The 23,446-nt window shown below is 35.9% G+C and overlaps 4 protein-coding genes across 4 annotated transcripts; 2 read left to right on the top strand and 2 right to left on the bottom strand.

Moving 5' to 3' along the window:
• Positions 1-250: 250 nt before the first annotated feature.
• Positions 251-1,879, bottom strand: uqcr10 (ubiquinol-cytochrome c reductase, complex III subunit X). The gene is made up of 2 exons (XM_079395198.1): positions 1,719-1,879; positions 251-1,378 (listed from the first exon to the last, which is right to left on the bottom strand). Exons 1-2 carry the CDS (start codon positions 1,857-1,859, stop codon positions 1,328-1,330), a joined length of 192 nt encoding a protein of 63 aa, XP_079251324.1. The 5' UTR covers positions 1,860-1,879; the 3' UTR covers positions 251-1,327.
• A 395-nt stretch (positions 1,880-2,274) lies between these two features.
• rpl35 (ribosomal protein L35) lies at positions 2,275-5,041 on the top strand. Its single transcript, XM_079395199.1, has 4 exons — positions 2,275-2,325; positions 2,867-3,003; positions 3,759-3,840; positions 4,839-5,041. The coding sequence occupies exons 1-4, from the start codon at positions 2,323-2,325 to the stop codon at positions 4,986-4,988; spliced, it is 372 nt and encodes a 123-aa protein (XP_079251325.1). The 5' UTR covers positions 2,275-2,322; the 3' UTR covers positions 4,989-5,041.
• Positions 5,042-6,610: 1,569 nt separating this feature from the next.
• wdr38 (WD repeat domain 38) lies at positions 6,611-13,420 on the bottom strand (the record flags this gene model as incomplete). The annotated part of the gene is given in 10 exon segments (XM_079394964.1): positions 6,611-6,652; positions 6,654-6,746; positions 6,826-6,873; positions 6,950-7,102; positions 8,344-8,466; positions 8,548-8,628; positions 9,823-9,920; positions 10,111-10,227; positions 13,061-13,181; positions 13,352-13,420. Coding segments are annotated over 10 exon segments (945 nt in total).
• Positions 13,421-18,370: 4,950 nt separating this feature from the next.
• On the top strand, positions 18,371-21,731 carry LOC306855753 (proteinase-activated receptor 3). The gene is made up of 2 exons (XM_079394597.1): positions 18,371-18,538; positions 19,540-21,731. The coding sequence occupies exons 1-2, from the start codon at positions 18,475-18,477 to the stop codon at positions 20,613-20,615; spliced, it is 1,140 nt and encodes a 379-aa protein (XP_079250723.1). The 5' UTR covers positions 18,371-18,474; the 3' UTR covers positions 20,616-21,731.
• Positions 21,732-23,446: the final 1,715 nt, after the last annotated feature.

Here is a 23,446-nt window from a genome sequence, read left to right on the forward strand (position 1 = left end):
AAATAAACTTTTGCTTTTCAGTCTTTAAATTGATGGATTGATGAGACGTAGAAACCACATTTGCTACTATTTGCAACTACTTTCATCCCTTTCTTCACAGCAAATTAATTTTAATATTTGTTTTATAATATAATATATAATATTTTTATTCTCTCAACAGCAGATCTGCCAGACAGCAAGCTAATTAACTTTTCACTTGTTTGTGCAGTGATTCTCAACCAAGGGGCCTCAAAATTACTAAAAAGTATTTAAATATTACAATAAACATTTTAATACATCATAAAGTTTAACATTATTATTAATGCATTAAAATTACATAACTATAATAAAAATGCTAAAATACACAAAATCTAAATGTGCACTGAAATGCATTTCTTATTCCTAATACAATAATAAAATAAAAATAGTAAATAAAATAAAATACATTCCCCCTCACAGTTCTTTTAACTTCTGCGATATTGCAAAATGAATTGTGGTTATGCCAGAATATAAATATATCCTGTTTCTGTTCATATTTTTTTTAATTGATCACGCTTACATCAAAAATATTAAAAGTAGTCTATAACTGGTTAAGAAAAAGTTGAACCACATAAAATCAAAATGTAAACTGAAAATTATTTTCTCTATATAATAAACTTCAATACAATAGTAATATTCAATACAATAATATAAAATACAAAAATCTCCCTCGTTAACTGTTTTTAACTGAAGAACATACACTTCTTATAACTGCTGAAATCACTAAATAAATAGTTAACGAAATATCAATATTCTTAGTTTCTGTTTGAAAACAAGCAGCTTTATCAATATTACAGGAAAAAAAAATTAAGGGATGAGTGGATTTCAATTTCTCTTGAATGAACAAATTTAGCACTCATAGTGTTACCAAAATAAAACTTTTATATTCACTATAGAAATAGACTTTGGATTTCACTGATTTCCATGGATACAAATTTAAATAAAAAAAAGACTAAACTACTAAAAAACAAAAGACATGATGTAGTCAAACATCATCTGAAATTCCCTCTTGCACTGCAAACAAAAGAAGCACCAGATTTAAACGATTCTGGGTCGTTGGGTTTATTCATACACAATTAAGTTAGCAACACATTTACAAATCATGAAGTATGTGACATATCACACAATAACAGGGTCACGTGACATTTTATCAGGGTTCGGTAATCAGTCTCTGTCTATGTCCCCAGGACAATCCGGCTGGAAGATGAAACACGGCGGTCAGAGGACGTAGCAAAAGCCAGCGGACCATCCAACAGGGCCACATCAGGAACGGGATGATGGTAGGATGAACGCTCCTCTGGCTGCATCGTTATTCTTCATCCTTCTGCTCATAATTGTGTTTGAGGTGTTTCCAGAGTTTCTACAAAAAGATGATAAACAATTAGATGACAGCACACAGGGTGAGCAAAGCAAAGCACAGCACAGATATATTATCATTTATACTCAGATTGAACAGGAAATATTAATTAGTTGAGCTCTACACTGGTTTTATAGCATTACAGTGTTGTGTTCAAATCCCATTAAACTGTTGATATAAAATGAGATTATTATAAGCACACATATTAATATAACACTCCTATATATTTTGTTTTAGGCTCAAGTTTGTCCTATACTTGCATATTTAGTTGTAGCTAGCTAGCAGGCTAATCAAGGTCAGTCTACCGGCGGGTCAATAAGAAATCAACCTAAAAATAACTTACCCCTCGATTTATGTTTTCAAACACCGCTTCTCCAGCCTGATCAAACACCCTCTCGAACACAACAGCTCCCACCATGATGGTGATGGCGAAAGTTGACGTTCTTCTGAAGAGAAGATTGTAGACACTTCTTGCGAGCGCCATGATGGTCAATGGAGTCTTCCGGAAGTGTGGGCGGAGCGATGAGCTGTCAATCAAATCCCTCGACCAATGTGAATATTCCAATAAAACTTTTATGTTAGAGAAATACTTTTTAAAGTAAAGCGAATACATTTCAAATGTATTTATTTTTATGTTTATATTTATTTTTTACGCAAACGTAAACATTTTAACATGAACAATTATTATCTTCTAATATACTGAATGGTTTGTAACATCGGAAATGAGCATATTTCCTGCATTAACCATATAATTTACTTATAAATATTTTACATTTGAGGGTAATAATGTGGTAATTTAATCAATTATGTCATTAGGCACCCTCTTTAAGAAGGGAATGGAATATTCCTTCCCCCCCTTTCCGCGGCCGTTTAGTTTCCTCCGTAACCCGGTAGATTTTCTCACGTGACCTGCGTAACTTCCTTTCTTGTGGTAGCCGTCGAGAAAAATGGTGAGGATTTTACCGAAACCGAGCAATCTGAATCAATCCTGTGTATTATCCATGTTTAACGACCCCGAGAAAGAGTTTTAAATACACCTCGAGTTGTGTGCTAGACTTTGAGCCCAGTATTTAAAAAGATGACTTTGAAATAAAGTGAATTTTGAGTGATGAAACGCTGACTGAAGTCTAGCGGTGCTCTGAGCCGTTTAGCCTGTTAGCTTAGCGTACGATTTGAAACCGCTATAAAACTGCATTCATAAATACCTAAAGTTAATATTATAGAACTGTTTTTGGTATAGTGTGGCTTTGAGCAGCTAACAGCCATGAAAACACTCAAACGACAGCTTGTTTAGACGGAACGAGCTGACATGTGTTTCCAAAGCATTATCATCAGAAACCTGACATTATTTGTTCATGAAGAAAACTATGCACCTGTATGCTTTTAATATGTATCCACAGCTCCAGGAGTCTCTAATAGTTACATTTTATCAATACAAAAATGGTTCGATGTGGTTAAATGCTAATAAATAACGTTATGTTGTGTTTGTAGGCAAAGATCAAGGCCAGAGACCTGCGTGGAAAGAAAAAGGAGGAGCTGCTGAAGCAGCTGGAGGATCTGAAGGTGGAACTTTCCCAGCTCCGCGTTGCCAAGGTTACCGGTGGAGCTGCATCCAAACTCTCCAAGATGTGAGTGATGGGATGGACTCGGTTGTGTTCGTCTGTTCACCACAGATCGGCATTACTGGAGGCCTGAATGTACTGTAAAGGAAGAACAATGATCTGGGGCCCCTTCTGTTTCAATGCCAGCTTTAGTGTGATGGGAATGCGTGTGTATTTTGATCCAAGGACATTCAGTATGCACTCATTATACACATTTTGTAAACCGGTCTTAATTTACCCTTCTACAAGTTAATTAATCAGAGACGAAAGTCCTAAATTCATAGTCGTGGCACATAATGTTGCGTTTTCTCAGTGCTCTTGTTTTTTTGATACTTTAAAATCTGTCAAGAGCAAGTTAAATTGCTTAATTTCCTATGCTTAAAACAAGAACAAACATCTGTTAATGGGGTATTACCCTCTCCCCTCTATTGTTTTCGGTGTAAACTCGTTCTTGATCAGGTTTATCAGGAAATAAGACTAAGTAAATGCATTTTGATGTGAGTATTTCTATACATTTGCTTTGGAAAACAAGATAAATATACTGAGGAAGAACATTACAGTGGGATCAGATGTTATTTCCATGTTCTAGTGGTTGAGCGAAGTCTTAAGTTTATCTTTATAAAACCTGCAGAAACCCTGATTGTGGTTCTATTCCGTATTCAAAACATGTTTAGTTTGCAGCCTTAATTGTTTTGAGTTTGGCAAATTTCACTCTGGAGTTAATTAAAGACCTTGAATTAAATGGAAAGCATCATTCTAATGTTTATTTGATCTCTTTTCAGCCGCGTTGTCCGCAAGTCTATTGCCAGAGTCCTCACAGTCATCAACCAGACACAGAAGGAGAATCTGAGGAAGTTTTACAAGGTCAGTTTAACGCCGCTGAAATGCATTCATGCACACACGTGCCAAGATGCTCTTTTATTACTGGTAACACCTTGAAGTCATTTTTAGGAAGTATAGTTTAAAGAGAAGGGGAACATTTAGGAGAGCTTGAGTTGATGCTTAAACAGTAGTGTTTGTGTTGAAGTGGGAAGCTTGTAATGGCCATTAGTGTCCTGTTACATTCATTATTGTATTCAGATGACATGCACTGTTAACTACACGAGCATCCGTTTAGACTCCAGCAAGGCGATCACCCAGCACTCCTCCTGCTGAAGTGGAGCTAGTGTGAATATTCTCTTGCTAAAGAATTACGACTGTTCACAGCGGAGTCTTTAAATGATGCTCATCTGCTGTGAGCAGCCAACAAAACCTTTTATGTCCTATCATTTATTGAACTAAAGACAGTTTACTGGACAACCGTTACTTTGTCTTGGAAATGTATGTTAATACTTGTAGTGTTTTAGTAATGCATTTTAAAATTGAACACCTAGTCTTTTATGTATTTCATGTACATTTATAGCAGTATACTTTGCTTTATACTACCTGTCATCAATTTTATTATATTTAACTGATGTTTGGTATATTGATCCCATCTCTGAATTGACCCCTTTCATATTTCTGGGTTTCTCAGAAGCAAAAGTCATCTGAATGGAAATTACAACACAATTTTTGTATTCCCATTTGTTAAAATAGAAAAGGGAAAACAATCTACAGTAGGTTTTCTATGAGCATTTCTATTTGAAGATGTTAAATTTGCTGTCACTTCCCCTTTTATAGATTTAGATTTGTTAACTGTGGAAACGGTCACCATAGTTTGAGAGAAGGGTCCATGTACTTTTATTATGGAAGGTTTTACAGCAGATGTGTTGCTTCAATGAATGTTCAATTCGGATTCATCTCAACACTTCCTGTTGTTCCTCCAGCTGCTTCCTGTATTGTCCGCTTGTTGATTCTAACAGCCCTGTTCTTTTTGTTTTCAGGGTAAGAAGTACAAGCCTTTGGACCTGAGGCCCAAGAAGACGCGCGCCATCCGTCGTCAGCTGACAAAACACGAGCAGAACCTGATGACCAAGAAGATGCAGAGGAAGTCCCGCCTCTACTCCATCCGCAAGTTCGCCGTCAAGGCTTGAGAGGCTGTACGGTTTTTCACTGAAAAAATAAACACCCCACCCTGTAATTAAGACACCCGAGTCTGTGTGTGTGTGTGTGTGTGTGTGTGTGTGTGTTTCTGAAGCAGGAATAGGGGTTATTTGGAAACATGATGAAAGTGTTGATTGGGTTGTGGTTTACTAGCAATATCTTTTTTTTTTTTTTTACATTAGTAAAACATTAGAACTGGGATGGTCCGTGTCTTTTCCACTGGAAGTCTCTGTGTGATTTGAGTGACTTAAATTAGTCAAACTAAACATTTAAGGTTAATTTAAGGATCTAAAACTAAATCGGAGTTAACCTTTTCAAGGGTTTGTCTGTGGTTCGTAATCAGATTTTATGGCACTCCTACGAACTTGAGTTCTTCATTAGAATCTTTGAATTGTTTTTTTTATTTTTTTTTTATTGTATTTAATACGATGTATGTGCAGCTTATCCTGCCTTTTTTGAAGACGTTTATGAATTTTCTATTAACAATTTGGTTATCCTGATTATGTGTGGTGAAGTGATTTTGATTGTGGAAAAAATAGGTTTGTAATATGCATTATGCATGACCGAAAACGAGGGATAATTTAGTTATTCTATTGACAATCCAAAATTTTAAACCCTAATTTAACCCTTACATTTAAAACTTTATGGCCCGGTTTCATAGACAGGGCTTAGCCTAAAACAGGATTAGGCCATAGTTCAATTAGGACATTTAAGTAATTGTTTATAAACATGCCTTAGAAAAAAGCATTACTGGTGTGCATCTTAAAACAAAACAAAGACACTGATATGTTTAAAGATCAGTCAGTGCAAGTTTCTTTCATTTGAAACAGCTCAGATTTACATTTTAGTCTAGGACTAGGCTTAAGTCTTGTCTGAAACTGGGGGTAAATGTTTTTTATTTTTTTTACGTTTATACATTGTATCCTTTTAGTAAATATTAAAATAATGCTGAATAAGCTCAGAACTGTAATGTGATCAGAGTAACATTTAATGGTAAAGTTTAATATAAAATGTTACAATTTCTTTTGGAAATAACCGGTTTTCTTTATCACACCTAATATTTTTCTTACACCGTAAGCCTTTATGGGTCTTTATATATGAAATAATACTTCCCTTTGTATAGTACCATTAAAATAATGTGAGCTAGATTTCCATTGTCATCCACTTCCAGTTATTTTAGCAGTACAAAAATAGTTCGTTTTGCTGCTTGATGTTGCAAACTGCTATTTATATTTTATTACCATAACCGTAAACACTAGTTTGCAGTGTAAATAATCAGAAGTCTCACACGTTCACAGACAAAGGCTTACTTTTCATTGAAAAACAAGGTGAATACCGAAGTACAAAAATGCTTACAAACTTGAAACAATCACAAAACCTTATGAACCCAAACTAAATGTTCAGACAATGTGGTGGTTTTCATTGATGCTTATCTCATAAATATGATCATTCAGACATGCAGAAGGCTGCATAACATTCACTGAGGTTGTGTGTGTGTCAGTGGGTTTATAATCAGTTCCACAGCTGCTTTCATTCGCCGTGGGTCACAATGTACTGACCGTCCTCGTCACTGCAGCTGGAAGTCGTCATTCTTTACTGTCCTGTTCTGTGTTTAAACTCCTGCATCTTTCACTTCTGTCCTCTGTGCTGTTTTCTTCATCCTCTTCTACATCCAGCTGCTCAGAACCACTGGTGAGAAGCTTCCCATCAGGAGTGAACACACAGCCGTAGGCCGAGTCCTTATGACCCTAAAACACACACACGCACGTCATGAAGCTTGTGGTGTCATAATACTAAACATGTGACCAGTCAAAGGTTCTCAGTCACCTGCAGCCTCTTCAGACAGACTCCAGTGGTCACATCCCAGATCCTCACCTGATGAACAAACATATGAGTATAGAGCATTGCCACACAGATTGTGTGTGTGTGAATGAGTGTGTGTTTGTTCTACCATGTCGCCTTCAGCGGTGGATGCTAAAACCAGTCCATCTCTGGAGAAAGCCAGACTTCTGACCCAAACACGCTCACAACCTCCCAACACAAACAGACACACGTGACGCATCGGCAACCAAACACGCACTGAGCCGTCCCATGATCCTGAGGCCTAAACACACATACATTAATGTGACCCTGGAGCACAAAACCAGTCTGAAGTCACTGGGGGATATTTGTAGCAATAGCCAAAAATACATTGTATGGGTCAAAATGATAGATTTTTCTTTTATGCCAAAAATCATTAGGACATTAAGTAAAGATCATGTTCCATGAAGATATTTTGTAAATGTCCTACTGTAAATATATGAAATATACTTCATTTTTGATTAGTAATATGCATTTCTAAGAACTTCATTTGGACAACTTTAAAGGTGATTTTCTCAATATTTAGATTTTTTTGCACCCTCAGATTCCAGATTTTCAAATAGTTGTATCTCAGACAAATACTGTCCGATCCTAACAAACCACACATCAATGGAAAGCTTATTTATTCAGCTTTCAGATGATGTATACATCTCAATTTTGAAAAATTGACCCTTAAGACTGGTTTTGTGGTCCAGGGTCACAAATATATTAGCTGTCAAAAATTTGGAATAATGATTTAAAGATTTTATAGATTATTTCATAAAGATTTTTTTATGTTTTTTATTTTGTTTAATGATTTTTAAGTCTCTTCTGCTCACCAAGGCTGCATTTATTTGATCAAAAATACAGTAAAATTTTAAATATTATTACGGTTAAAAATAACTGTTTTCTATTGTAATATATAGTAAAATGTAATTTATTCCTGTGATGTAAAGCTGAATTTTCAGCATCATTACTCCAGTCCTCAGTGTCACATGATCCTTCAGAAATCATTCTGATATGCTGATTTGCTCATATACTGCTGCTCAAAAATCATGTAATATTATTCATGTTGAAAACAGGTGTGCTTCTACAGTTTTTGTGGAAACCAATACATTGCCATTCAAAATGTTTGAAATTATTATTTTAATACATGTTTAATACATTTCAAATAAATGCTGTTCTTTTGAACTTTCTACAAAACAAATGTGAAGCAGCACAACTTCTGTTTTGAATTCAACATTAATAATACGTTTTTGTTTAGCAGCAAATCAGCATATTAGAATAATTTCTGAAGGATCATGTGACACTGAGGACTGGAGTAATGATGCTCGCTGCATCACAGGAATAAATTACATTTTAAAACATTGAAATAGAAAATAGTTATTTTAAATTGTAAATCTATTTTACAATATTACTGATTTTACTGTATTTTTGATCAAATTAATGCAGCCTCTGTAAGCAGAAGAAAAACATCATGAATCAAAAATCAAAGCTCATTCTCACCAGCATCCCACTAACAGAGAAACAGACACAGGCCACGTTCCCCTGGTGCCCCTGTAATGTCACGACCTCTTTTTTCTCATGAAGTTTCCAGACTCTCACGGTCCGATCCCAGGAGCCCGTGGCCTGAACCCACAGAAAGAAGAGGTGATGCAGCTCATGCTGACCGGAGCAAAACAAACGGCACAGCGAGACCATGATTCATACCACACACTGGGAGTCTGAGGAGAAGGCACTGCTCTGGACAGCTGCAGTGTGACCCCGCAGATCCTCCACCATCTGACCGCTCTGAGACATCAAACAGCACCACACAAACATTACTGGACAGAGAGCACGGTGATACAGTCTTCAACGGGTGAGCGAAACACCTGTTACTACATAAACACCGTCCAAGATTCACGTCTTTTGTTCATGTTTAAGGTTAGTGATATCAAAAATCTCTTAACTGTAAGTATTAAATTTCATCAAGATGCTTGCCTCAAAGCTATTTTTGTGTTATGGATATGAATGATTCCTAGGGATTTTTAAATCACTATGGGGTTACAAGAGGATGCTAAGAGATTTTTTTTTTTCAAAGTATTTTCAGAGCTGTCAAAATGTGTTGGATATTAATTAAATATGCTTAAAATAACATTTAGACATTATTTTCCTTCTAGTCATAAATCATACGATTAATCAGTTATTATATTCTATTGACAGTTCTAATTGTATTTTAATAACAAATCTGTTTGAATTTTTGAAGATGTATGGATTGTCTTTATATTTTTATTATATATTTATATTTTTAATAACAAATAATATTATTCAAATTCATTTAAAATAAACATCTTCCAGCCTTCCAACCATAAACTAAATAGATATTTAAAAAATATATTAAAAACATTATATATATATATATACACACAAATTAAAATAATATATAATAGACATTAAGTACTATATAATATGAAGCATAATATATACTATAAATTAAATTATATTTAATTATTATTTTATATATATAAATTCTAATATATAATTAACAGTGTATAATAACTAATAATACATACGTAATATTAACATAAATATGAAAATAATATTTATTAGACAATGTATAATATATTAACATACCCAATTCTAAATAATAACTAAATATTTAACATTATTACATTTTACAAATACATTTTTCTCTATAATATCACACTTAATATTTTTCTCACATAATAAAAATGGCTGTTTATACATGAAAATATATAATATTATATAAAATATATTTGATTTGATTTTTGGAAGGGCTTGCAGTCACCACTCAATTTGTGAAAATATGATTTTGAAAATGAAGTGTAAATACATGTGTCTATTTCTGTGTGTTTTTAAAAACGGAAGTGTTTGTTTCATTTGGTTAGATATATGTGTCCTTCTATTTTTGTAAGTGTTTGTTTCATACATCAGTTCCTGATCTACTGTGGTATTATGGGTGGAGTGGATGTGTTTGTTTGTCACCCGAACTCTCCAGATCAGTGCTCTGTTGTCCCATCCTCCCGAAGCCAGCCACTGACCGTCCGGACTGAAGCTCACCGTCTCCACACTCCCACTGTGAGCTGACAAGCAGCAATGTTTACTGGAGTTATGTTTGACTGAAACTATGGTTATCAAAGCAATTTTTGTAAGGATAATTCAATATATAATTTGATTACAAAAACTATGATGATAATTGCTGCTGCTTAAGTTATGAATCATGTGATGCATCAGTTTTTTAGTTTATTTGAGTCATTATGAAGTGAAACACACCTGTCAGTATGTGTGTGCATTCAGTGCTGGAGCAGCTCCAGATTCTGACGGTACGGTCGTGAGACGCGCTCGCAAACAGCTGACCATCCCAGGAGAAAACACATGATTTCACTGGACCTGCGTGTTTATTTCAAAACAAATAATTAAAGTTTTTATGCATACCTACATACAGGGCCGTAGCTGGGGTTTGCTGGGCCCCAGTGCAGGTTGTAGCAGTGGGCCCAGTTTGAAATTGTTTAATTTGTATGTTCGTTTTATTTATTTATTTGTGCTATTTACACAATGTTTTTTCAAGTTTGTAGGTGTCCTGGTACAGAAAGTGAATAATCAACTGTAAAAAAGCCCTGCATAGTCTTCACTGTAAAAATTAAATATACAGTCAAACCTAAATTTATTCAGACACCTTCAACATTTCTCACATTTTCACAGTTTATTTGCTAGATAAATGTCATGATAATGTCAGATAATTTTGATAGAAAGGTATGTAATGGATTACAATCAACCAAAAATTCAGGCAACTGTATGACAATATACACAACTATCAATACTTTGTTGACCAATTACCAAGCAATGCTTCATTTCGTTCAGTCTGTGGTGTAAAAAGGTTGCATAAAGAAAAAACACTTAAGCAAAACATGGCCAGGTCAAAGTGTCTGAATAATTTTTGGTTTGACTGTGGATTAATTCTTGTTAAAACTAAAGTAATTCAGTCAAGAGCATTTTCTTGGATTGACATTAAGGACACCGACAGCAGCTAATAAATGAGGCGTGGTCACTTTAAGATAATGATGCACATCTGATTTCTTTCTCCACTGTTTACTTTCACTCTAGTTTTTCAAGGATACTCTCCAAGACGGGTATTTTGACATAATTTTGTATTTGTTGGTACAAGAGAACGAAGAGGCAAATTCGGTGTTCAAGCGCTTTGAGACGCGTGTCTCTGCTTTTCCACGTCTTGTGTTTGAATGCTTTAAACTCTTTTGAATGTTTAAATTGGCAAGCCTTAAAAACACGTGCAAATGATAAGCTTTTGTGACGATGTGCAGCAGTGGCCCGTCAACTGTCCTGAGCGTCTTTTCCTCAGCCAGTCGGTTGAGATCGCCATCCCTCAGCCGTGGGCCCCTATAATCGTCACCACCTTTCACCCCCCTAGCGATGGCCCTGCCTACGTACATAAAATACATTTCTACATTGCATACTCACAATGCACCGCTGGATGGACTCATTACTACTGGAGTATATTATATACACAGTATACATAAATATAGCAAAAAAAATCCTCCATTATGAATAACACTAATTTTGATATTTATATATAAAATTTAATATATTATATATATAAAATATAAAAATGTATATATAAATATCAAATTAAGTAGTGTTAGTCATATACGTATATATATATTATATATATATAATTCCAGGAAATCTTTTTTCAGGATAGGCTTATTTAGCTATCTATCTATCTATTTATTTATTATGTCTTCCACATTTCCCCAGTTATTCAAACACTTATTGACCATTTTGTGACAACATGTACCCTCTATATGGGGTAAGTTGTTAAACCTGCCATTAAACAGGCAATATTAAAAAAAAAATTCAGTGTCTAGCCCTATATTTGTGACTTTATTCCTGATATTATTTAGCAGTTACACAAGATTGGACAATCTTTATGCTTTTTTCTTTACAACTCTGTCGTTTCGTGTCAAACGACATGTTTAAGCATCTTTTTTCCACTGTGAGTAAAGCCTATTGATATGAGTCAGCTAGCATAGCATGTTTTTACCTTGAAATATCAGTTTCAAAGTCAATCTGATGGTACACCGACTTCTAATAAGGCAAAAACGTCTGTTCTGGGAGTATGTGTGTGAGTTTAGTGAGCAGGTACGAAAGGTTTCTTTATGGCAGCAACAAATACACCTGCATAGCTTTTATTACGACAGTCAAATATTTACAACAGCAAATTACACTCACTTTACTGTAGGGGACTCCAAAATCCCCCAGAAATAATTAGTGCTGTCAAACAATTAATCACATTCCAAAATAAAAGTTTTTGTATACTGTGTATATTTAATATGTATAAATACACACACCTACAGTAAATATTTTGAAAATATTTACATGTATTAACATGCATATATTTATACGAGTGTCTATTTACACTAGTGCAAATAGCCCGCCTTGTTGGCAGAAGCTATTTACACTAACTCCGCCCACCAACGTGTGATTGGGCTAGTCAACATTATAAAAGGCAGTGAGCAGCCATCAGCTCCAGTGGTGCAGATGATTTTTGCCGAACTTTTTTTTCTCCCTTTTCAAATTTCAAAGCACATCAGAAAAGCATTTATTTTCAATAAAAATGAAGGAAATAATCAAAAAGTTGAAAATAAAGTAACAGGTAGGGTTAGTTTTTGGGAGGCATTTAATAATTTGAATTAAAATAAAAATTTACACTCAATTATTATATAATTGACTTTATATATTATATAAACAAACACTCAAGCTATTATTGCATAGTGTTTTATAATGCACTAGGGTGTAGATATTTGCCACTATTTGCAATAAATAGTATAAATAGCAGAAAATCCTACTATTTTAACAGTGTAAATAGCATCTATAGCTGCACTTAGTGTAAATAGCATATCACTAAAAACATACTGCTATTTTCACTTAGTGTAAATAGCATCTATAGCTGCACTTAGTGTAAATAGCATATCACTAAAAACATACTGCTATTTTCACTTAGTGTAAATAGCATCTATAGCATTAACATAGGCCTATAAACATAACATATTTTTCATGAATACATGCATGTATTTGTATTTAGGCTATATACACATAATAAATAGATACAAAGTACATATATTTTGTAAACAAAACCTTTATTTTGGATTAATCCTTTGACAGCACTAAAAAAGCTAGAGCATTACACACAGTTGCTTTAATGTACCTGAGTGTCCGCTAACTGTGGCCAGGTGTTCTGCACTGTTGGCGTTCCACAGGTACAGTCTGCCGTCATCACAGCACGTGAGCAGAGTCTGGCAGTCAGGTGAGAAAGTGCAGCAGTTCACCTGAGACACAGACGAAACAACATGCTTTATCTTCACCTGATCAATTCATCTATGTATTTATCATTTCATTTATATTTTATAATTAGGATATATACATAAAACATCAACATTGTTGAAATATATAGAAACAGCAAATTAAGCACAGGCAAGATATGAGCGCTTATACCTACCTCTCCTTTGTGTCTGGAAAAATATCTAATGTTGGACATGCTGAAGCCTTCTGAGGGATGGTGCCACATGTCTCCTTATTCATGAGAAATCACCATTTCAGAAATGTTGGGATAATAATTAATCACACATGGTGATGGGAAGCATAGCTGCAGTGGTTAGTGTTGCAGCTCAGGTTTGTTTGGGTTGTGAATGTTTGTGTATCCAGAGTTACGCTCTCTTGAGTGTCTGAGGGCTGTGCCTGCGGTTTATTGGGATTTTTCTCCTGGTTTAGACAGTTATTAACTCTGCAAAAACACTTTAACAAGCTCAGTTTGAGTGTTCAACTACCGGTTGCACTGTTTAAGCACTGAATTTAAGTGATGTAAAAATCACTTATATATTCCTATAGCCTAAGATTTGATCATAATTACGTTATAATGCTATGTATAAAGCACTATTGTACAGTTTTGTCACATAAAAATGTCACCTTAAAGGGGTGGTTCAACCAAAAATGAAACTGTTGCCATCATTTAATCACCTTCGTGTCGTTTCAAACCTGTATGTCTTTCTTTCTTTTGCAGAACATAAAACAAACCGTTTTGGTTACCCCTGATTTCCATTATAGAAATAAAAAAGACATTTCTCAAATCTTTTTTCTTTCCACAGAAGAAATAAAGTACTGATATGAAATACCATGAGGCTGAGTACATTATGACGGAATTTTATACAATTTTCTATTATATTAATTCTATTATTTATATTCTATTAACACATTTTGTTCCATTTTTCATTTCAGGAGCCACTCATAATTATTCCATTTACTATCATAACTACACAACCTTAAAAATATATAATATAATATGCCAACATTATAAAGTATATTACAAACCCGATTCCAAAAAAGTTGGGACACTGTACAAATTGTGAATAAAAACAGAATGCAATGATGTGGAAGTTTCAAATTTCAATATTTTATTCAGATGACATATCAAATGTTTAAACTGAGAAAATGTATCATTTTAAGGGAAAAATAAGTTTATTTTAAATTTCATGGCATCAACACATCTCAAAAAAGTTGGGACAAGGCCATGTTTACCACTGTGTGGCATCCCCTCTTCTTTTTATACCAGTCTGCAAACGTCTGGGGACTGAGGAGACAAGTTGCTCAAGTTTAGAAATAGGAATGTTTTCCCATTCTTGTCTAATACAGGCTTCTAGTTGCTCAACTGTCTTAGGTCTTCTTTGTCGCATCTTCCTCTTTATGATGCGCCAAATGTTTTCTATGGGTGAAAGATCTGGACTGCAGGCTGGCCATTTCAGTACCCGGATCCTCCTTCTATGCAGCCATGATGTTGTAATTGATGCAGTATGTGGTCTGGCATTGTCATGTTGGAAAATGCAAGGTCTTCCCTGAAAGAGACAACGTCTGGATGGGAGCATATGTTGTTCTAGAACTTGGATATACCTTTCAGCATTGATGGAGCCTTTCCAGATGTGTAAGCTGCCCATGCCACACGCACTCATGCAACCCCATACCATCAGAGATGCAGGCTTCTGAACTGAGCGCTGATAACAACTTGGGTTGTCCTTGTCCTCTTTAGTCCGGATGACATGGCGTCCCAATTTTCCAAAAATAACTTCAAATTTTGATTTGTCTGACCACAGAACAGTTTTCCACTTTGCCACAGTCCATTTTAAATAAGCCTTGGCCCAGAGAAAACGCCTGCGCTTCTGGATCATGTTTAGATATGGCTTCTTTTTTGACCAACGGCGAATGGCATGGTGGATTGTGTTCACGACAATGTTTTCTGGAAGTATTCCTGAGCCCATGTTGTGATTTCCATTACAGTAGCAATCCTGTATGTGATGCAGTGCCGTCTAAGGGCCCGAAGATCACGGGCATCCAGTATGGTTTTCCGGCCTTGACCCTTACGCACAGAGATTGTTCCAGATTCTCTGAATCTTTGGATGATATTATGCACTGTAGATGATGATAACTTCAAACTCTTTGCAATTTTTCTCTGAGAAACTCCTTTCTGATATTGTAATCGGGTTTGAAGTTGAATGACATAGATATTTTAAAATATTTTATAAATAATATTTCATATTTATAATATCTCTATAGGCTAATCATATTACACATATTCAGGAAATTACATTAGCAATATGATTTTAAAACGAGATGTCAATTGTTTCTAGGCTAAATTTAAAGAGAGAAATCTCTGAATCCTCTCAGTAGTCTATGTTTGAGAATCCCAAACTTCCCAAAAAATTTGCATACTGTAAGGAATTTAGGCACCTTCCTGTTAAATGTGTCATCTGTATGCATGTGTGTTCATGCTGTGTGTGCCAGATGTGCTTGAACAGCAGTTCATGCATGTGTTAATACACTCCATGACCCTTCAGAAGTCCTGACATATTAGTGTCATTTCAGAACTATGTCGTTTTCCTGTAAAAATGTGAGTATTTTTGAGAAATTGCCCTTTCTATGCCTGGCTGTTTCTGTGCACTGTTTGTAAGGAACACATCTGTGTTCCAGTCTCACAGTTCGACAGAGTAGCTGACGCACCAGATCAGTAGGCTTTCTATCTGAATGTTTACTCTGAACAGCAGGACGTTTAGTAGATGTTTGTATGAGGATGTTTAGTAGTTGTTTGCATGAGTTTCACACAGCTTGCTCGCAGCAGAAGACATGTGTGAGTCATTCAACTCATCCTCACGTATATGGAAACAATGACCGTTCATCTTTACTGAATAACAGTCACGTTGATAGAAACCCAGCAGTTTCAAAAACAAAATGAAGTCTTCTATAGTTGATGCAAATGCTTTTTTGAGAGAAAAAAACAGTTGGAAACAGTTTGGGGATAAAATGCAATTAATAAAATGCAACTAAAATCATGCAGTTAAGATTAAATGTGTCATCTTATCAATTTGTAAAGGAATAGTTCTCTCAAAACTAAAAATGCACTCACCTTCAGGCAATCCAAGATGTAGATGAGCTTGTTTCTTGTTTCTTACAAACAAAAATTTTCTCTTCACAAGATGTTAATTGATGGACTGGAGTGGGGTGGATTACTTGTGGATTGGGATGTTTTTATCAGTTTGGACTCTCATTCTGACGGCACCCATTCATTGCAGAGGGTTCATTTGCGAGCAAGTGATGTAATGCTACATTTTTCCAAATCTGATGAAGAAACAAACTCATCTATATCTTGGATGTTCTGAGTGTGAGTAAATTATGAGCAAATTTCCATTTTTGGGTGAACTATTGCTTTAAAAGAGAGCAGAAACTGCATCCCATCTCTGTTGTTGATAATGTCAAATCAAGCTCTTTTGGTGCATTATTGGTCCAATATTATGTGTATGAAATATGTTTGTTTTTTAGGTCATTTTTGTTTTGGTATTGCCACTGATTTGGTATTGTTTGATTGCCACTTGATGCTCGATATAAAATCTGGTAAAAACTAGTTTAGAGCATGCAGGGTTAGGGCTATAAATACAGCAAGTGTGTGCACGGATGTGTGGGTGTACAATAATGTTTTGGTGGATTACTTAAAGGGGTCATTGGCTGCAAAATTCACTTTACAAGTTGTTTGAACAAAAATGTGTGTTGGAAGTGTGTGTACACATCCATCCTATAATGATAAAAATCCACCCAGTGTTTTTTTTTTAAATCCCTATTTTAAAATCCCCTTTCTCAAATCAGGCTGTTCTGAGAGTCCTGTCAGAATGACGTAGTTCTGTACAGACCCCTCCCACGATAGTTGATTGACAAGACCGTCTTACCTTACACCCGCCCTGAGTGAGCTAAGAGCTGTCCGCCTCTGGTGCAGGGGAAGACAAGATGTCTCCGATTAAGCGATTGAAGTGTTTTGTTGTTGGATGTAATAATGAATATAGCAGTCGTCAGTTACTCCCGACATCTGAGCTGCTGAAGACGCAGAGGATTAACGTTACTTTCGCTTTGAAGGGAATGCGCCGATCCACGATCTACATAAATGCATCTATGTTCGTGTGAATCATTAGTGATCCAGCTTTACCTACAGAAGAAGTGAGTATAAGGGTTTTTATGAATCTTTGCAAATCTCCTTTCCTAATAATGTGCTAGTTAGCCAGTTTTGCGGCTGAAGTTTAGTAGTTTGCTCCATAGATGCCTCATTATTGACTGTTTCTATGGGCCGCGATAAGTAAGCCATCCGCCATCTTTGAGCACATTGACTGTGTGCGTCTACAACAGCAAGTACACCAGACGCGACTTGCGAGAATAAATCACGCTATTCGCGCGTAGTTGGACGCTTGAACTATGGTCTGCTCGTCACTCCACGGAAGAGAGGGGCGGGGTCAGCAGAGCTCACTAGCATTTAAAGCAACATGCACTAGAACAGCGTGCTGAAGACAGAGCTGATTTTGACAGGATAAATGAGGTGTTTTTTACACTACCATTGAGAAATTTTAACCACAGTATGTTACAGACCTTTCATTGAGAAAGGTGTAAAATGGGCATCCAATGGCCCCTTTAAATCACTTCTACGTGTGTCCTTTGTAGGAAACAGGAAAGCATCTTTCTCTCATGTGTTTATCACTTTTGATGCGTAGGCTATTTGATCTGCTCCTACTGCACCATCAATCAAATCATAATCATTACAGTACCAACAAATATAAGAAGACAGTGCACTAATGGGAAGTGAAAGCACGTTCAGATGGTCAGATCAGAAATGTGACCTCTGTTTGCGTTATCTCTCACCTACAGGCATTTCCTTCACACAATGGTTAAAAGTACATGCATGCAAAACCTTTGGCAGAACAACACATTTATTCATTTAAAACCATCAAACTAAACTAAAATTGCTGTAAAACCAACAGGTCTTTTTCTGCTCAAGTCTCATCTTGAGCAATAAATATATAAAACCTATTGAAAAACGTTTTGGACACAAAACGGTCGAAGTAATTATGATGCTAAAGAAAGAGGGGTTGAGAGGTGGAGACGGTGATGATTTCATCAGAATGGAACGAAAGAGAGAGAAGGAGAGAGAGAGAGAGAGAGAGAGAGAGAGAGAGAGAGAGAGAGAGGTTCCACGCACAGACTGAACGTGTGGACACTTCGTTTGTTTTTAATTGAGCACATAGGACGTGTTTGTCAGTCATGGGGAAAGTTTTTCTTGTCGTGATAATCGCTTTAATTCTTCTGAACGCGACCCAGGCTAAAGGTGAGCGAATCGATTTGTTAAACACGTTTAATTTCGATTCACTTCAAGCAGTCCATTACTCTGTATCGCCTAGTCTGAATTTCTGTTGTGTGTCATGAACGAGAAAAGACAGAAAATACAGCGTTAGATCTGATTTTGCTCGAAAAGCTAGACCAGAAGTGTTTCCGTTTTTAATTATTTTTTTCTGTATTTCTTAGTGATCTGTAAACAGATCCTACAGTAAAACATTTGACAAGTTTTATATAGTTTAGTTATTTTATGAATATTATGCCTACATTAATATTTTATAGACCAATTTAATATAGTGTAAGACACATAATAGTATGTCTTAATTATTAGTAAAAGCGTGAGTAGTTCGCAAATAACGTGAATAGGATTTTTTTTTTAAAGTGAAATAATATATAATCATATATATTTGCAAAACTTTTATTTATTGTTATTTTTATTTCAGGAATATTACATTGTGTAATTTTTTATATACCAATGTTAAGTATTAAGACAACAGAAGGTGTTTGTAAAATGATGCGAGTAGGAAAATTTTAAGATCAATATATTTTTACAGTCCACTTTTTGTGTGTTAATATGAACTGCATGTTTTTCTATTTATACACACATGGTTTATATATTACTTAAAATAGTTTGAGATGGTTCAGACAGTCCTGGACATAAAATAACTCATTTTCAACATTTATTCTCCTTATCCAGTCATATGCAAAACTAGAAATCCACTGTCCAATTTTCAAAAGTTATCAAGACAATTTTATTAAGTTCCTAGACTTTAAAAAATTTTTTTTTTTAAATTGCACACAATATAAAGCAGATGCAATGATAAACATTTTGATATCAATATAATATTTGCAATTTAAAATATTTAATTGAACCAATAAATTAGAATTGTTATCTTACAATCATGCAATTATTTTAGTTGTGGCCCTATGATTTTTTTGCATACAAAACTAAAGTATCTTGTTATGCTAACTCTTCGCTTTGTCTACTTGTAGGAAAGAAGACCAGGAAGGTCAAACGCAACAGCACTGACTTCGCCAGGCCGAGGACTTTTCAAGGATACGCCATCCCAGTCAACGTCCCTCCTCCTCCAAACCGAACGACTGACCCCCAAACACCCATCCTCCCATCCGCCGTTGATGTCGAAGTCGAGTTACGAAGCAACAACACGGCAAACTACCTTCAAGGTCCTCTGAGCAACAGGTTCATCCCAGCCGTCTACATCATAGCCGTCGTTGTCGGCATTCCCTCCAATATCGCCATCTTGGCCTCCATTGGAACCAAAGTGAGGGTGATTTCGTCGGCTATATTGTACTGTAGCCTGGCAGCGTCCGACTTGCTGCTGTTGTTCAGCCTGTTACTGAAAGCACACTATCATCTCAGCGGAAACCATTGGATATTCGGCGAAAGCGCTTGTCGTATCACGACCGCCTGTTTTTACGGAAACCTTTACTGCTCCGCGTTCACATTAGCATGCATTAGCATCAAACGCTACATAGCTGTGGTGCATCCTTTCCTTTATAAGAGCTTACCAAAGCGCTCGTTCAGCACTTGGGGTTGCTTAACCGTTTGGATTATATTTATTATCGCCACTGTGCCGGAATTTCTAGTGCAACAAAGCTACCGCATCACAGATCTCGGAGTAATCACATGCCATGACGTTCTTCCTGCTAATTTAGATTACTACCAGTGGCTTATCTATTATAATTTAGGCTTGACCTGTGTAGGTTTTTTTCTGCCCCTAGTGGTGACAGGGGCATGTTACACCTCTATCGTCTGGCACCTGAACCGTTCGCACCGAGACTGGGCTCTTTATATCAGAGCTAGCACGTTTAACTTCACTATCTTCGTTTTGTGCTTTGGCCCGAGCAGCTGCCTTCATTTTGTGCATTATGTTCTGCTGTCTGTCGGCTCCACAGAGAGTTTTTACATCTACTTCAGCGTGGCTGTGTGTCTGTGTTGCCTGCATAGCGCTCTGGATCCGTATCTGTTCGTACTCATGTCCAGGACTGTCAGAACCAAACGCTACTTCCTTACATGCAAAGGACGCGCGCTTAGCATCTCTGCGTAAAGCCAACATGAAATGCTTGTTGTGCAACCCGTTTAACTTCCCTAATCTTTGAAACTGGATATTTAATGTGACCTGTCTGAAATAGCCAAAATAAAATAAAAAATTCAAGAAATTAATACTTTTATGCAGCAAGAATGCATCAAATTGATCAAAAGTGACAGTAAAGACATTGATATTGTTTAAAATGAAAGATTTCTTTTGAACTTTCTATTCAGAATCCTGAACGAAACGTATCAGGATTTGTACAAAAGTATGAAGGGACACAATTGTTTTCAACATTGATAATGATAGGAAATGAGCAGCAAATCAGCATATTAGAGTGATTTCTGAAGGATCATGTGACATTGATAAGGAAGCATGTTTTTGCCATGAGATAAAAACATAAAAAAGATAATTGTGACTTTTTATCTCAAAATTTGGACATTTTCTTGCAATTCTGAGTTTATATCTCATAATTCTCATTTTTTATTGCAGTTCTGATAAAAATGCTCAGAATAGTGAATAATGAGAAAAAAAAAATCTGAATTGTCAGATAAAAAGTTTTTAATTTTTTTGTGGAAACCGGCTTTCATATAGTGAAGTCTGGAGTAATGGCTGCTGAAAATACAGCTTTGCATCACAGGAATAAATGTAATGAATGACATTTTATAATATATTCAAAACAGTTATTTAAATTGTAATATTATTTCACATAATACTGTATTTTTGATCAATTAGATGCATAAAGAATATAAAGCAAATAGTCAATTGTGATTTCATGTTGACTGATATCTAGAATGTTTTTTGGTTTTGATCTTGTTTCTGAACCAGCTTGGTTTAGATTTAAAGTTTTTAATATGTGAAATGCCACGAGGAGAACTAATAGTTGGTAGTTCCAGCCAGAATCGGTTGGACAGGAGCAGCACCTTTTATACTGAATACAAATGGAGAGTCATTTGAATGGCCCTTGAAGAAAAGGATGTAATATACTGCCTGGACTGTGTTCAGAGTCTGTGTGTTTTGAATGTTACATAAAGCCTTGTTGACCAAAGCAAAGTTAGTCTGTGTTTGTATATAGAATCTTAATGCTTTATTTTAATTCCTGTGATTTCAAAGCACAGCATTAATATAGTCATTAAAAGAAATAAAAAAGTCACGACTGTCTGATATTTTGTTTCAGTGCACCTTTATCAGGATACATGTTCATATTAAATATGCCTTGTACCTGAATTAGGTTTTACTTTGTGTGTTTTTCATTGGATTTGATCCATCACACAGCATGCGGGATGCATTCGGCTGCAGTTGGGAGACTCTGTCTCTGGCCTGAAGACAAAAGTGCCAGTGGCTTGTGACTAACTGTGTAGCAACAGACGTGCACTTACAGATACACACAATGCTTAAAGGAATATTTTCCCCAAAAATGAAAATAAAATGAAAATGTACTTACCCTCAGGAGATATAGATGAGTTTGTTTCTTCATCAGAACCGATTTGGAGAAATGTATGATATGAAATGTAAATGGTGAGCATTACATCACCAATGGATCCTCTGCAGTGAATGGGTGCCGTCAGAATGAGAGTCCAAACAGCTGATAAAAACAAGTAATCCACACCACTCCAGTCCATCAGTTAACATCTTGTGGGGGGGAAAGCTACTTGTTTGTAGGAAACAAATTCTTGCTTTCTCCGGTTGTTTTGTCTGACTCAGGAGAGAAATATGCGCAGATCAAGCACTGTTCACAAGCAAAAACAGTTCTAAACAAGTATGTCTGTGGATTTTGATGTGAGAGGACAATAACTCTGTTGAAAAATCCAGCATTTGCTGGTTAGGTATGTTTTGAAGCATGGCTGCTGGTTTGAGCTGGTCATGAGCAGGAACTAGTTGCTTAGGACCAGCACATGACCAGCTAAGAACCAGCTTAAACCAGCTCATGACCAGCTAAGAACCATCTTAAACCAGCTAAGAACCAGCTTAAACCAGCTCATGACCAGCTAAGAACCATCTTAAACCAGCTAAGAACCAGCTTAAACCAGCTCATGACCAGCTAAGAACCAGCTTAAACCAGCTCATGACCAGCAACCATGCTTCAGAACATACCTAACCAGCATTTGCTGTTTTTTCAACAAGGAAAAGATGGACTTTTTCACTCGAGGAAGGGTTGTTATGGATTATGGACTCATATTCAGGTTTAAAGTTTAAAAGCCTTAATGATGGATTTGTTTCTTACAAACACACAACTTTTCACTTCACAAGATGTTAACTGACAGACTGGATTACTTGTGGATTATTGTGATGCTTTTTTTATCATTGTTTTTTTTATCTCATTCTGACGGCACCCATTCACTGCAGAGGACCAGTTGGTGAGCAAGTGATGCAATGCTCCATTTCTCCAAATTTGAACTTGTATGACTTGTCCTGTTATAATACATAGTGTTTCTCAGTGAGCAGTCTGTGTTTGAGGTGAAATGCAAACTCTTCATTGGAGCATCTCACTGTCCTGACGCCTTCTATGGTTTCATTAGTGTAACTTTCCAGGAATGAGGAAGAGGAAGTCAGTCAGGTGAGGAAAATGGGAAAGGAAGAAGGAAAGTGGTTATGTGTCTACTGTTAATGCACAGAAATGAATGAATAAATGAATCTATTAAGTAGAATCTATAGTGCAATGGTACATCCAAATGCAAAAGTGATAGATATGGAGAAGTCTGTTTGTGACCTGTTCCTGTTTTTGATTGTACAGAATCAAGTTTTCCAGCAGACGAATAAGCCATAAAAACTATTCAAATTCATTTTAGATTGAAATTTTGTATTTGGGTGAAATTGGTGTTCTTATCAAAAGTGAAAGTATCAAAAAT

Source organism: Barbus barbus (genome assembly GCF_936440315.1).
Source record: "Barbus barbus genome assembly, chromosome: 36".
Lineage (NCBI taxonomy): Eukaryota > Metazoa > Chordata > Actinopteri > Cypriniformes > Cyprinidae > Barbus > Barbus barbus.